Source organism: Strigops habroptila, chromosome 2 (genome assembly GCF_004027225.2).
Source record: "Strigops habroptila isolate Jane chromosome 2, bStrHab1.2.pri, whole genome shotgun sequence".
NCBI lineage: Eukaryota > Metazoa > Chordata > Aves > Psittaciformes > Psittacidae > Strigops > Strigops habroptila.
In genome coordinates this window covers 47,272,913-47,288,986 of record NC_044278.2, presented here as the reverse complement: position 1 = coordinate 47,288,986, position 16,074 = coordinate 47,272,913, and the positions used below count along the sequence as shown (strand labels likewise).

At 38.0% G+C, this 16,074-nt stretch overlaps 2 protein-coding genes across 15 annotated transcripts in view; one reads left to right on the top strand and one right to left on the bottom strand.

Annotated features, from left to right (window-relative positions):
* OFD1 (OFD1 centriole and centriolar satellite protein) overlaps positions 1–13,074 on the top strand; it is a 35,869-nt gene extending 22,795 nt beyond the window's left edge. For 4 of the 7 annotated variants that reach the window (XM_030476903.2, XM_030476906.2, XM_030476909.2 and 1 more), the window contains 6 exons: positions 2,435–2,535; positions 6,119–6,238; positions 7,310–7,467; positions 8,346–8,504; positions 9,188–9,252; positions 10,277–13,074. In XM_030476903.2, coding sequence (XP_030332763.1) covers positions 2,435–2,535; positions 6,119–6,238; positions 7,310–7,467; positions 8,346–8,504; positions 9,188–9,252; positions 10,277–10,322 — 649 coding nt within the window. In that variant the 3' untranslated portion in view covers positions 10,323–13,074. The remainder of the gene's footprint in view (positions 1–2,434; positions 2,536–6,118; positions 6,239–7,309; positions 7,468–8,345; positions 8,505–9,187; positions 9,253–10,276) is intronic. The other 3 variants (XM_030476907.2, XM_030476908.2, XM_030476905.2) reach the window with 3 other exon arrangements.
* The window catches only part of GPM6B (glycoprotein M6B), a 110,642-nt gene continuing 105,456 nt past the window's right edge, over positions 10,889–16,074 (bottom strand). For 4 of the 8 annotated variants that reach the window (XM_030476923.1, XM_030476919.1, XM_030476925.1 and 1 more), the window contains 2 exons: positions 15,691–15,756; positions 10,889–14,986 (listed from right to left, as the gene is read on the bottom strand). In XM_030476923.1, the coding sequence (XP_030332783.1) occupies positions 14,906–14,986; positions 15,691–15,756 (147 nt within the window). In that variant the 3' untranslated portion in view covers positions 10,889–14,905. The remainder of the gene's footprint in view (positions 14,987–15,690; positions 15,757–16,074) is intronic. The other 4 variants (XM_030476921.1, XM_030476918.1, XM_030476924.1 and 1 more) reach the window with 1 other exon arrangement.

The following is a 16,074-nucleotide window of genomic DNA, read 5'->3' as shown; positions in this document are numbered from 1 at the left end:
GGAGAAACTTGAATTGGCCTTAACCTGCTAGCCATCATTCTGGATTTGATGGCTGAAGAAAGACAGCTTGTCCTGGGGCAGCTCTAGCAGGCATTCGTAGGGCTTTCTTACTGTGTTGTTATCAAGTCCTCTCAATAGATTAGACATTTCATGTAGACAGGGTCTATTTTGTGGCTGGAATTTGGGGAGAGCCTTTATGATCTTGACCTTGAAAAGAAGGTGTTGGGATTTCTAGGGACTGGAGGGTTAGTTCCTTTTAAGTGGCTGTGTCTTCTTTCCCTGCTCATTCACATTTTCTACAGTATGTCTCAGATATCCTGTATTCCTCTGACAGACCTTGCAAAGCGAAGGTTGAATGTTAACCTGCATGTTAAGGTGACATGGGAAAATGCTCTAATACTGTGAGGGACTGTACTTCTTTGAAGAATGTTATAGAGTCCATGCTGCCTGAAGAGTGAATAGCATGAGCAGGTTGTGTTGCAGAGAACAGGCCAGGGTCTGGGCAGTCAGCAATGGGTTGTGGTTGTGTTCTTGGGTTCCTTGTGACAAAGCAAGGGGATGAGGTCCCAATAATTTTCTTGAACTTGCTGCTTTCCCAAGGCCTTCCTAAAGGGAAAACATTCTTTTGTTGAGTACTTTTCCATTTCATGTGCCTTGGACTGTTTTCTGTTATATAAAATATTTGTGAAATGCATGTGTGGGTTTTTCCAGTTATTTACTCTCATTATTAAGTAAATGCTGCATCATCGGTGTATTGTGGGATTAGTTTATGACTTGTAGATTTTAAGTGGCAATGGGAACTTCTTTGAAAATAAAATAAAATATAATGCTCTAACACCAGTAAGCCATGACAAGTTAGACCTATGTCAGTGGGGCAGAACAATTGCTTGTCTGAATACAGGAGCTCCTTGTTTATTTATGTTTCAAGATATGAGTGGTATGAAGGAAGACAATAAACACAGACAGAAAGACTGGAGTTATAAGGCAGATTATTATCTAAACTATTTCTTTTTTTATTTAGGGATGAAGAAACTGATTGTGAGGGTTATTAGCAGTTTTAGGCTAAAAAAGTAATTTTGGACGTTAACAAAATAGTTTAGATGGTGGTGGGTTTTTTTTGTTTGTTTGGTTGTTTTTTCCAAGCTTTAATGGTGATTTTATGCATAACCCATGCAATTTAATAACTTGGTGTTGACTGGCACACCAGTCCTGTTTTATGGAATATTGACATTAAGTACAGTCCAGGGCTTGGCTGCCAACTTTGCATGATGGAATGAATTTTGAAAACTGTTTGGAAATATGTGTGTTTACCTCTCTACATGGAGCTGACCTATTCAGTTTGCTGAACTCAGAGGCACTGTGTTGACTGTCTGTCTAGCAGGACACGGTATTGAAGGAAGTGGCATGCATTGCCATGAACCTTGCATCCTTAAGAAATATTTAACACTTAACCATTTCTGTGAAGGAAAGGCTAAAAACGTGACACAGAATTCCAAAAACTTGAAGTTCCATTTACTCTGCCATATTTAATTTACAGGGTGTCTTCCTCCACTGACATTATTGAACTATCCTTCTGGCAATGCGGTTTTAGTTGTTTGTCTACCCATTTACATTTTTATTGAACATGTCTCATTGTGGGGGCATGTTTTGTTTGTTCTCCACTTTTGCTACGTAGAAGATCTGAATTCCTTAGAAATTGTAAGTACAAACATATTTATGTGGTGGTGAAGAGCACCAGCTGGTGTGGAGTAAGCTCCTTTATGAAGTGCTGCTGTTGAATTTGATTAGTGACCTACACTCCTTTTGCTACTCTGGTTCTAGTCAGGGTTTAGTAATTGGGTCATGTGGGAGATACTGTTCTTTCACATTATCTTTCTGTTGAGATAAATGGGGATTTAGAATGAGGGCACTAACCCCACTTTTCGTAGCACCCAGATTTTTACCCCTGCATATATGTTTTGCCAGACATCTAATCCTAATATATTTCAAACACATCTGTTAAGATGACATCAAAGTGGGAATTAGACTGTAACACAGAGCCTAAAAAGGCAAATTTCTTAATTTCATTTGACTAGGTAAGTGTCACAGCTCATTGTATTTCTTCTATTTTATTACTCCTTTTTATGCTTTTTGAGAGTGCATTTTGTTTTACTTTAATGCCTTTATGTTATATATGGGCCTTGGGTAAAGGCAGCATGGAGCTAGCTATCAGAGAGATGGAGCTGTCTTTTGGTGAAAGTTAGAGAACTGTATTTAAATACCTTAACCTTTGAGCCAGAAAGTTACAGCATTCTGGTTGCATGGTTTTTATGTTTGGTTTAGTCTGTTTATAAGCTCTTAAGTAGTCCTCGTATTTAAATCTCAGATTGCTATTTGCTTAAAAGTTTAGCATTTATATTTATTAAATTATTTATGTTCTTCCTTTTTCTTTCAGACTTCATAATCAACAAACAAATAAACCAGGTTTTAGTGACATTCCCAAACCAGACAAACTAATATATGAGGACCTTGAAGAATGCATTTCTTCTCTCGAATGTAAGTGTTTGTGCATTTTAGACTGTTCGTTAAGACCTTAGGGCTTAACGGTTGCGAGACAGTTGTCTTGATGGCTTAAGACTGTAGAGGGAGAGGAAAAAATCTGACTGATGTTGGAAATAAAAGAAAGAGTTTCTAATGATGAGGGATTCATTTTCTTCATATTTGCGCATTTAGGAGGAGAAGGGTATGCAGCAATAAGTACACACTAAAATTGAGTTGGTTCTGAATTTTGGGAACTTTTTGTTCCAGAATCTTGCATAACCTTGTTCTGATGAATGCATGGAGGTCTGACAGTTGTTTCGGAGTGCTTTAAAATTGTGTAGCGTTTAGTTTTGCTTTTAAACAGCGAAGTGTACTAGTATATGGACTAACTTGAGGCTGTTTTATATTTGCTGCATAAAGTAAAACTCCAAGGAATGTTTCATGTGGACCAATATCAGAGTACTATTACCAAGCTGTAATTTTGAAGATAAGTTTCTCGCAGCCATTACATGTACTCTTATTGATTTTTCCTTCAGTAACTGAGGCTTAAATAGTATTATGAATTTGGAGTAACTTTAGAAGTGTTTGTAAATGTGTGAAGAACAGTTGCAATTACACTGTCATTAATCAGCATCTTTGAGTAGTTTTGGAACATATGGTTCAGTTACTGAAAAATGAATTTTACCCTTCCCCCTCCCCCCCCCCCCCCCTCCCCGAGGTCAGCATTTTATTTATTTTTGTGCTCTTGCTGATTGCAGGAAGGACTTTGTCAGTATGCCAATGATGTTTTGCCTTGCGTGCTATGCTGCTTTCTCTCTATATGCTGCAGTAAGCCTACAGGGTCAGTTCTCCAAAATTTTTGATGTAATTGTGATAGAAAAAGGAGGATAATTGAAGTTAATGCGCTTTATAGCCATTTGTGTATTGAGAGAAAAATAGGAACACAGTTACTGGCTGTATTTCCTAGTTTGTCAGCATTTGAGTGACATCTTAATGTTGGACCTGAGCAGAGTTCTGTCCTATGAAACTGTGGGTTTAAAGTAAGTGAAATTGTCTGTGAGAAAGATGTAGACTGCAAGCTAAACACCTTTCCCATTTCCAAATTTTGTTAGGTCTGTAAAGTCTTGAGACTGGTGGAAATATGTCATTAGGTGGTATGACTGAATTTGCAGTTGGTGAAGAGATTGTAATTATTGTATGAGAGAGTTAGAATCACTGATTTCAAAGAAAATATCTCTAACTGTTGTGAGTTAGGTCCCAGACTGGCTTCTTCTTTTGGTTGTGGTTAGGTTGTGGTAGATGGAGTGACGCCGTTGCTCACACTCCTGAACCTGTGAGTATACAGTGTTCAGTGTTTTAAAAACAACCAACCCCAAAAGATACTGTTTGTTTGAACAGCAATTGTGCTTATAGTTTTTAGTGGTAACTAGCAGAAGCTGACGACTCATCTATTCATTTCTCTGTGAAGTCTTACTCAGTATTTTCATTATTTTTTAATTTATCTCATTTACTTTTCTTTTTATAAGCTTTAAATGCATTATTTGAATGTGAACCGAGTCTGTAGCCACTGATGGTTTCTACTCATCTCATGTTTTAGTTAGATTTAGATTTACTTGTTTAATTTTGTATTAGAGACTTCTAGGATTACATTAGATATTTCACTTTTATCACATATTAGACTAAACTGGCATTTCCTTGGCAATTTGACCTGAGCAGATGCTGCGCCCAAGTAAGTTACCAAAGTAAGTTACCAAAGTAAGTTACCACTGTATCATTTAGTGATGTGGGGTAGTTGAAAGGATAGTAGTTTTAGGAGTTTGCATATGCTGATGATTTCTCAATCAACAGTACTTCAGTTGGGTCAGGCTGCATCACAAGACAATCTCAGTATGCAGAAGGAAACCAGAATGGCTAAAAAGGGGAGCAGGTAACCCAGGAGGAACTTGGGGCAGGGGGAGGATAAGAATGTAGAATCTAAAAACTAAATGTAGAGTAAGGTATCATTAAGGAAGAAGGTGGTAAGAGTAGGAAAAAAAAAAAAAAAAAAATGGAGTGAAGAAGATACCAGAAAATGTGGTGGAAGCCTTTTAATCCTACTGTGAGTGAGCTCTAGCAAGAACAGATTGGAATGTCTGTTGGCAGTAATTGCTGTAGCTGATGTGCTTTTCTTAAGGACATATGCATCTCTTGCTGTCCACCCTTAGATAAAGGAGTGAAGGTTACTGTTAAAGACTGTTACCTTTTTGTCCTTTGCAGAGTAGTTAATGTAAAGATATTTTGTGCTATATTGTTTTGGGTTTGGTTTGTTTCCTTTGTTTGTGAGGTTATCAGACCTTCAGAATTTAGATAGAATATTTATCAGGAACCTATTTGTGAAAGGAATTTTTTGACTGAACATTACCTACCCCAGAAAACATTACTGATGCCTCATGTGACAATAATGATGTTGATAACACTATAATTTAAGCCTCAAGTTAAAGAGAGAGCAAACCACTAGAATAGCTTTTCTTCTGAATGTGATAGCTCATCATTTTGATCTTAGATAAAACTTGCGTAGAATTTACTTTCCCAGGTGAAGCTGATAGGACTTCTGTTGCTTTTGTAAGAAACTGAAACAATCTTGTAACTTAGCTAGACTGACAGTTTGGCAGACATTTTCTCTGATGCTTTCATCTCTAATTCCTTTAAAATATTTTAAAGAGATTCAGAGCATTCTGAGAGAGAGGCTGATTGGTTTAGGTGTCTCGCTTTTCTTCATGCTATATATTTCAGTTTTATCAAAATGTGGGAAACAAAAAACTTGAAACCTTGATAACGTTTAAAGGATGAGAAATTTCAAAACCTTTACCTAAAACTTAAGGAGATACATGAGGTATCTGTACTATGGTACGCCAAATGCTTTGAAAATGGTCTTGTGTATTTCAAGTTGGCTACCTAGAAGTAAAGGCTACATCTGACTTTTTATTTCTCTTTGTTTTCTCCCATAAAACTGAGATAATAGCAGCCTGCATGCTTGGCAAATAAATAATTAAGAAGCAGTTGAGTATCACAGCAATGATCACAGAGGAAGTGCAGTATTGTGGTTTTGTAAATTCACAGCCACATTGCACAGGGAGAAGAAAATACAAAGTAGAATATGGGAGTTAGCAGTATCCATCCTGTGCACTGAAGAAAGCAAGGATCCTACTAAAAAAATAGTATGCAATCAAATAATTAAAGGTTGTTTTTTGTGCATGGGAAGTATGAGCTGAGCTAAACTTGGCCATGTAATTTTTATGTGACCTGTAACTTGATTATGTAAAGAAATGAAAACATTTTGGTTTTCTGTTATATATTTGTTCATGAATCTGTTTTGTCTTTGTAAACGGATGTGTTCCAAGAGGTAATTTCAAAACTAACAATTCTGTAATTAAAGAAGCAAGTACAGCCTATGATAATTCTTAGTCCTCAGGGAGATGGCCAAGTTGAAGAGAAAATGCTCAATTAGTGCTGATATTTATGTGTTCTAGTTCAGCCATTCCCACACTTTGTGTCCATTGCTTTGCTCCACTATTGTGATTACAAAATAATGAAGCCATTGTTCAAACTTCTTCTCCAGATCAGGGGGACATTCCAGAGCAGTGTGAAAGTGATGCTTTGCATCCATCTGGGGACATCATCAATGGAAACCATGTCACAGCCACTGTGCCAGCAACAGCCACTTCACTGCAGGACTTAAGTGAGTTCTCAACTCAGAAACAAAAGAGAATACCCTTTTTACTTGTCAAATGTGTAACACAAAAAGCCAAATATTTAACATTTGGTAGGTATGTATGCTGGCGTGATGGAAAATTTGTCCAAGAGCCCTAATTATGTTATAAAGAAGAAGGAAAGTTTTCTGTTGCTTTACTGAGCGAGGATGACTTTTTCACCCTTGTTTTGGTTAAATTTGTTTTTAATTTAAACATTTTTGTCACCCTCCTGTCCAGCTTTTGGAGGGATGATTTTGTTCTCTTCAGGATAATTATTGAATATTCTTTCTGCTCTTGATAGAAATAAGACTGGAAAGATTTTTGGTGGTTGTGGTTTTGTTTTACATGTTTTATATAGTGCTTGTCTGGATTTTTTTCATTTTTCTTGACTGTGTTTGCAAACTGTATTATCACAATGCCGTGTTAATTCTTCGGGTAGATGAAGGTGATGTCACTGTAGCATACACCGCTTTTCTAGTTGTCCTAGGTAGAAGGATTATGATTATTTTTATTTAGAGAAGAGCCTTCTAGCTTCTAACAATTCCCAGTATTTAGTTTGCCTATCTAATTACTATCTGAATGCTGTCCTACTTGCACAGCTTTTTAAATATGCTGGTCACATCAGCAGCGTGTCCTGCAATGATTTTCAAGGGTTTTGTAAGTACTTTGCTTTATAAATGCAAAGAATTATATTCAACCATATTGCTGAGAGGGAAAGAATATAGCAACATGAACTTTAGGATAACAGAGATTTAATGAGAAAGTCCATGACAGGAATGAGAAGTGCATAGAGAGATTTGTCAGCTCTCTGGCCTCTATTTTGGCTTTACCGTTTAGCTCTTAGGGAGCCATACATCAGAATAAAAATGTTTAGAGATGGGCAGAAACATTACCAGATACCTAAGAATAACTTTGGTATATATCTGTAAACAATATATCCAGTTGTTTTTCATTTACTAGTAATGTTATAGAGGAACCTGTTACTTCTTTGTATGCTACTGTAGTACATTACTGAACTACATAAATCAGATCACAGATGTTGAAATAATTTTTCACAGCAGTGCTAGATCAAAGACAGATCGAAGAACAGGATGGAGAAGTGGAGAACAACTTGGAAAAAGAAGAAGAAAGGAAAGCAAGAGAAGAAAGAGGAGAGAGAAAACTACAGGAAGCTTTGGAAAGATGGCAAAAAGAAGAGGAAAAGCTTAACAAGGAGGTGATGGTTTAGTATTTTAACTTCTGACAGTAATGCAGCTTTGTAGTGTTGTGTATTTTAGCATTGCTGTGTGTGTTACTTGGTTTAAAATAGGCTTTATTCTTTAAATTCTTTTATGATTAACCAGTCTTGCTAGAATTTCTCCTTATGCCAAGTAACTTTTTTCACCGGAAGCAGATGGTTTTTCTTCCATGCTTTATGCGACTGGAAGCTACAGTTTTATGGCCAGAACCATGATGTTGGAACAGGCTATATAGTCACTGTCTTTCTGGTCTGGACCATTCCTGGTGGGACACCAGGTGTTATTGTCCATCTGTTCACTAGCTTGTGTCAGGGTATTTAGGGTACTTTCTTAGAAGCAGATGTTGTAAGGAGACCTTAAGGAGTTTGCTTAAATCCCTTTGAGCTGACACGGCATGTGTTGAAATAGTGTTGTGGACTTCTAGGACCAGTATAAAACTTGGTTTTTGCTCCCTCCCATTTCACCTTCCTCTTCCCACCCGTAAACCTTGGTTAATTTGATTCAGACGTGCTCACGCTACCCTTCACACCAGCAAACTAGGCCCTGCAAGAAACCAGTGTACCTGTGTCAGCTCATCTTCAGTTCACATGTAGATGTCACACACAGAAATCTCAGGCTTCACAGCATCTCCGACACCCAGACAGGGTTAGCGTGGGATTTCGCGAGTGTCATGTTTGTAATTGAAGCAATAGCTTAACATTTCATCTTGAACTGCATGTAACGGGTTTAATGCTGTTTAGACTGGCATGTTTTACCCAGGTTAATGTAAAATCTTGCTTGTAGTGCAGGTATTAAAATATAAAGGTGGGGTTTTTTTGAGCTGATCAGTATTTAATTTTGATTATATGTCTTAAAGCACATTCAAGACTCGATGAAAATAGATGAAGAAAAAGAAGATAAGGAGGGGGTAAAATCTGAAAACAGTAATTCTGGTGCTGAAGACAATGTAAAGGATCCTACTGAAAATCCATTAGAAAAATACATGAAACTAATTCAGCAAAGGAGGGCAAACAAGGTGATTATTCTCAAAATGGGGTTCCAAAAATAATATTGACTGAATTTAGGTCTTGCTAAGTATGCTTACAATGAGAACAGTATCCCCATTTTTATTTTTTTCCCTGCATTCAGAAGCTTTATCTAACAACCTGCAGAGATGAGTGTTTGGATTTGTATTGCAAAACTGTGTTGACTCAAAAGAACAAAATCTGAAACCTTCTTCTATAAGGGTTTTTATTCCGTGTCCTGTGGGAGGGGTTGGTTTGTTGGTTTGGTTTTTAGGTACTAGGACAATATTTAAATTTAAAAGCCCTCAGTTTTTAGTTTAAACTGTGTTTAAATAGTTTGAATCTACACAGGTCAGTTTGTGTTCCACTAGCACAACTGAGAGAATTTTTTCTGGCAAAATGGAAAATTTGATCTTAAAGAACAGGTATGTACGTGGGTGAACATGACTTTGATGAAGGAATTTTTGTTCAGACGTTAGTATTTTTGTTCAGACATTATCCAGACCTGATTTTTCCAGAGCGTTGTTATTCTAGATGCAATGTAGCATTTGTAGAATTAGGGTATCTATCTATCTCCTTTGGATGACTCTTATTTTCAGTTAGGTGCGTTAAAGTACAGATTCTTAGAGTCACTTAAACCTTAACTGAAGAACCAATTACAGACAGTGTATTTATTTTTCCTCTTGGTTGCCAGGATTCACAAAAAGAAATAGAAGTGTCACTTACAGAGGGATTTGGACTTAGTGAAAAGGATGACAGGTAAGGCTCATATATTACTATTTGTCACTTCTGTTACTCCATATTAATAGCTACAGTATGAATTACGGTTAAGAGACATCTGCCTCTTTCTTTAAAAAGAAAAATAAACCAGTAATCAAAAACAAATGTGTTGGAAAAATTGAGGACCCTTCCACTTCTCACACAGGTAAGCTGTGGAACTCGGATCTGGGCTCTATGTGCAATGATCTGTTCCGATAGCTGGGGCAATTAGAACTTTCTATCTGCAGCTGGGCAGCATCTCTTGTTTCTTCACACTGAGCTGAAGTATAAGGGATTCTTCTTGGGTTATGACCCTGTGAAGGTTTGTCTGTGCTGCACCTTGCAGATAGTCTGTTACTAGCATTGAATCTAGCTTTGAGTTATCAGGAGCATTGTGGGCTTTTAACAACAAATGAGTTCACACCTTTTTCCAGAGATTTGGGCTGCTTGCACTGGATTACCACAGCTAGGGCATTTCCTCTGCTTCTTTCTAGACATTGATAAATAAGGATATGTAGGTTTTAGTTGCTTAAGAGGGGAAAAAAACCCAACCCTCTATCACATCTTTCAGTTTAATTGAAGATGTAGAAATGAAAATATGTATAAGCAAAAAATATGGAGCAGTTAAAAAAAATTAAATACAGCAACAGTGGTAATGATTCAGTAATCTGTGCCCTTAAAGTGCTGGTTTACATACCAGACCGTACCTGTGCTCCTGAATTGGTACATGTGCTGTGTTGTTTTTACTGGGTGAGCACCACAGAAGGAGCAGGTAGGTAGATAGGTAGGTAGGTAGGTAGGTAGTATGCCTTTTTGGTAGGTAGGTAGATGGCTTTCTATTCATTGAGGCCCAAATCTTCACCCTTAAGAGCTTGCTTATTTCCTTCAGTTCATTGAAATAGTAAGAGAACTGCAGCATAGGCAATCTCTTAACTTCCTTTTTAAAACAAGTATTTCTATTTAAGCTATGAAACTACTTTGGACTCACACCACTTTGTTTCCCTCCCTTCTATCCTTAACACAGCAATGCAGACATTTCTCATGGAGACATGGATGAAAGCTTCTGGTGAACAATAGTTGCTGCTAATTATTATTATTACAATGTTTTTAAAGCAGCTTTCTGCCTGTAACAAGTGTCAGGCACCAAGATTGCAGACTGTATAATTTTAAATTAATAAAGCTGATTTTGAGCTGTGTCATCGCTTCAGCCATTAACTTCAAATAGGGAGTCCCAGTGTGTCACTAACGCAGGACAAGGCCCTTGGAGGGGGCAAAAGAAAGGACAAAGCAGTGTGAAGAAATTAATCAGCATGTCCAAGTAGATTGGCTTTGGCACTGAATTCCTGTAATTTCTATAAATATTGACAGCTTTTCAAGTGGGGCCCCCCCCCGCCCCCTTCCCCACTGTAGGTCAAAGTAACAGTGTGCAGGTAACAGAAGAATGCAGTCGTCATGACCTGTTTTTAAAGGTGTCTCTTGGGGACAAGGTGGCTTCAGAGTGGAGTGTGACAGACCCGAGTCAACACATCCCTTTTACTGCTATGGCAGGGGAAGCAAACACTTGTAGAAGCAGCCTTATCTCGTGTATCACCTTGTTGGTATTAACCAGCCCAGAACGGAGAGATTAAAATAAAAATGCTATTTAACTCATCTTTATTTAAGCTTTGTATTTTGTAGGTAGATTATAGGCAAGATCATTAAACTTTATTTACAGTATAAAATACAGTATTTTTATCAATGAAGTGATTTTGAGTGGCAGCATATATTACAACTTGCACTGCATTTGAGGCTGCTCAGCTTGACCTTGCTACAAGAACATGAAGCCAAGTTTGACAGAATTTAGGGGCAAAAAACAAAGCTCTGTCTTGAATTCATCTGAAGCTGAAACGTGTACCACAAACGTGACAGAAATAATAAACTTTACTTTTAGAAATCAAGCTAGTATGTGATCTGGTGGCAAGTCTAATTTTACATGCTGCTTAATTTGGTGCTGCAGCAACGCTGGCACTTAGGATATTTCTGAGAGGCCTTCTGTTTGGGACAGGTAGTGCTTGTTGCATTATGCTGGCCAGGAACAACTACCACCACTTCGTGCTAGAGCCACCTGCTGACTTACCATGCTGAAGTGTACGCCGCCAGGGCCTCCCTTCCCACTACAGGAGCACGTGGATACTCCTGAACAAAACATCTTTAACTCCAGATAGGGACAGAAAGCCTGGAGGTGCACCAGGATGGAGCAGGTGTAGGTCTGTTTTCAAATAAGCATACACAAGTGTTTTCTATTATCTACAAATATTTATTTTAACACTTGGATGTAACTACAGGAAGCCCTTGGCACTGATAGAAAATATTGATTCACTGTTAGGTTACAAAAATTTATACATAGCAAAATTTAATGCTCTTTACATAAAAATATTAGACTACTTAAACAAAACTTCAAAAACTCCCAGTCATAGCTACACTGAATTAGAAAAGAATTAGGCTTTAAGACACTGCCTCCATTTTACCCTTATGCAAACACTGGGCTAGAACATCACCTGCATTGCCGTAGAAATGTCTCCTTCATGCAACAGGTAAGAACATACACTAGGCTATTTAGTCATATTTGCTCTACATTGATCAACTTTGCCCCTGTTTTGAAACTGTCAAATTAGACTTCAACATTTAACAAAAAAAGATTCTATTTGAAGTTAATACCCCCCAAAATGCCTTTTTTCTCTTAATACTGACTTGAAGGAATTTGTGCTTCCTTTGCTTTATATTCAGCAAACAGTCAAAACTATCAAACCACACGTCAGCTTAACATGGGTATGACTTGAATATTTAATTTTTTCAAATGCTGATGTATTTTACTCCCCCCCCAACATTTATATATATATATATATCATATAGAACAAACACCAAATATACCATCACTAATACTCAAGATATCACTGAATGCTTCTGAAAAAAACATTAATTAGAAGGCAGACTTCTATGGGAAATGACTTTAAAATGGCACCAGTTTGTTTGTCGTTGTTTCTCTGAACACCACATTTTCTTAATGTGCTAATTAATTTGTAAAAAGGAAAACACAGAAGCACTGACTTTAATAAATTTGCTAAGCACCAAGATAGAGAAAGGTGGACATCCTGTATTCTGCTTTATGGCTGTAATTTTTATTGTTTGTGTAAATCTCTGCAAACTTTCTCATCCGCTCATTTGGAATAGTCAGATCAGTGTCATTTTAATAAGGTAACACTTTTCACATACTTAAAATGTAGGATAATGGTCTCCTGCCACTATATAAATGCTAAGACATTTATAGAAAATAAATATTAAGGCAAAGCTGACATTTATTTTCCAAGAAGGGGATCATTATCCAGATCCAGGGATCTAAATTCCATTAAATAGGTAATAAAAAGATTAAAACTTGGGACCTCTGCTCAACACTCCCGTGAGCACAGGAGCGTGACTGCTTCATCATAGAAAAGTGTGGCACAAGAGCAGGGCACTGTTCCTGCGGCCCAGGCCAGGAGTGTTCCAGGGCAGCCCCGCTGCAGCTCAGGAGATGCCGCGTGTGCCTTTGCCTAAGGTGTGCACAGCGTGTGGCTGCCTGCTGGTGTGGGCACCTGCCACAGCTCTGTGCAGGGCCCAGGGCTGTAGGAACACGTCAAATGCTAAATACCAGAAGTCTGGAAGAAGAATAATTTGGTCACTTAGTGTGAAGTGTTGCCTTTTAAAATGCCTGGAATAAAACCTCCATTCTCTATAAGAAAGGATGGAAGATTACCTATGGGAAGATTTCCCTATGAAAGTGTTCCAGGAGCTGGAATGTGAAGCTTTTGCACTTCTAACTTTGTTTGGTAGACACGCATCTGTACTGCAGAGCAGCTATTTGTTGATTTGTCAGAGCTACAGAATTCTTCTGCGGAATTACTGTGGCAAACATCTATGTGTAAGAATTGAGTTGCTCTTTTGACCGAGACTGGATATCCTGAAGCTCCTGCTCTTCTTTTGCTTTGATATCTTGGTAGGCCTGCATTTTGCTGGCATCCTTTAAGTAGGCCCAGTTAGAAGACAGTATCATGAGGAAGTGGATCTGGAAGAGAAGGGTGAGCATGATGGCTAGTGAGCATGTCAAGAGGCAAAGCAAGCTGCTAGTTAGATTAATAGACGCTCTTTGAAATAACAACCAAAAAAAATAAAGTTACTCTACGTTAATAAGCATTCTGTTATGAAAACAAGCACAGAGGCTATTTCCAAAGGTCTCTAGGATCTGGCATGCTAACATTTCAGTCAGTTATTCACAATTTAGAGACAGTTAGTAGAACAGTAACAAAATGAGCTACAGAGTTGTACGGATCAATTAAAATGCAGAATGGGGGAAGCAGGAAAAAGGTTTTGTACGTGGCGAGACACGGCATCCGTAAACTACGAGGTGCTCAGGAGAACTGCTGGCTGAGGTTGTGCTGGTTATGCATGTCCAAGCCCAGATCCCGGCAAGTCTTTTCCCCCAACAAGCAGATGAGAATTCCACCCTCCCCCTGGAAAAAGCCTGCAACTGTAAACAGTTTTATTTATGTGAACAAGGCTACAGTAACAGAGTGAAAAATTAAACAACAAAACATGAAACCAAAACTAAGCAAAAGCATGCAATCTCCGGGTTAAGAAGTCTTAATCATGTATTTTCATAGCTACATTGTAAATTTCCATTGTCTAACCTCAGGTGAAGAGTTTTGTACCACATGTAGCAACCGGTTCTTTTTCTTTTAGTTACCGGGTGGATTTTTTCTAGTTTGTGCATTCGTCTCTTCCCAACTTCTTTTCACCACACTTTGTGCAACAAAATCTACATCTGAAAACACTGATTCACTTTTTTTTTTCCCCCCGTCTTTTCCCTAACAGTGTAAAAAGGTCTCTCTGGCCTATGCATGGTTTTGCTTCCCGTGCAGTCATACTTACATTTTTGAGATCTGGCTACTGAGAAATCAGTTACTAAAGTGCAAGCTGTACAAGAGCAGAAGCTATTTATAAGCTCGTTCTTAACTAGTTCAGGGTCCAAAATAAAGAATGTGATTGTTTTACGCAGAGCTAGTGCAAGGATGTGTTTCCTTCCAGAGAGAGTGTGATTTGGCAATTACTTGAAACTGAAGTAAGAGGAAATAATCAACTTCTTCATTCATGGAATCACTGGAAACACAAGCGAATTAGTCCATTAATACCTGGGCTTCTGATTTCTGCCGGAAGAGATTGGCACTATCTTATTACTCCTTTTCTTTTTTGCGTCATATATATTTTGTATGCTTCGGAGGGGGTTGTATTTGATGAAGAATAAATTAACAATTTTGACCCTGAACTGTTCCAGTACTTGTTTTAGAGATGACTGTTAGAAAGCCAGTGGAGACTTGAACTGAAAACATCCCATCTTCAGAAGGATGCTTTAGAAACACCCCTACAGTAACTGAATCCTCTCGACATGAAAGAATAGCCAGATCTCATCCACATCATAGTTCATATACAAGAAGTCATTTTATTAATCTGATCAGCTAAATGATGCTTACTGAAGCTATTTACAATTACTGTCACAAAATTCAGAAAGCTAGACTTTTAGCCTAGGGTGTCAGTGGTATTTCAAGCTACGCAATGCAGCTCTTTACTGGGCTTATACAATTTAGAATTTAGTGCAGCAATCTTCCCGACTCTTAAACTTCAAAACAGCATAGTTATATGTAGTAGCCATCATGTAGATCAGCTGGTGGAAGAGAACAAAATACAGGAGAGTAAGATACAACAAGGTGACGGCTCAAGCCCACTTGGGCAACTGTCGATACTTTTACAACAGACGTTATTCTGAGCTTCTTCCAGGGTGAAGATGCAAGATAAATCACTTGCCATTTATCCCAGAGAGGATAACCTACACACAGACCTAAAGGCTATTTCATCTTCAAATAGTTGGGTTACACCTGTGTTTGGCTGACGTGAGGTTAGAAGCTGGCAGCGAAAGGAAGCGTTAGATGTATGAATAAGTCACCTCCTTAACGTCCCTTTTTCCAACTGCCACCTGTAAGTGGTATTGCAGAGTTGGACTAGCCAAACTGCCTGGGCCCAGACGAAAAAACCAAGAGGTTACAAGCGACTGATCAAAGAAACTACAAAAGTGAAAAGAAGTAGTGGACATAAAACCAGAAATAGTGGGTAAAAGGAGGATTTTCAAAGGATATGCAAAAAAATTTTTTTTAAGGATGGGGGAGGTGGGTTACAATGACTTCTTAGAGCAAATATTTGGGACGTGCTGGCTTGTAATGACCACACTACAGCAGCAAATAATGATGCTTACAGCTCACTTTCCTTAATGTCTCCTATCACTATTTTGAAGATAGAAAAAATTTAATCTTAAAGCATCTTAAGCCTGAAAGGAACATGTTACGCAATAAAACATCGAAAAATACTACCCACCAATGCTATGACGGTGGCACCAGCTCCAGCACAAGCCACAATGAACAGATGGTAAGACATGTAGAACTTGAGGGAAAAAAGAGAGGGAAAAAAGAACATGAGGGAAAAAAACATGTTAAAAACACTGAAGTAAATGAGAATTATGCAAAATGCATTTCAGCTGTTCTCGAGGATAAGGATAATAAAAGCATCTTCATCGCAGGGTATTCAAAGCTTTAGAAAATAAAACTGTTCTGAAATAATTTTCATTTTTTGGATGACCTAACAGAATAATCTCAGTGTTGTGTTTAAATCAATCTCTTTATACTACTAGTATTAGTTTTCTCCAAAAATTTTATCAAGCTATTTATTACACTGCGCCTGAGTGACTCGTAGGCAAAAGCT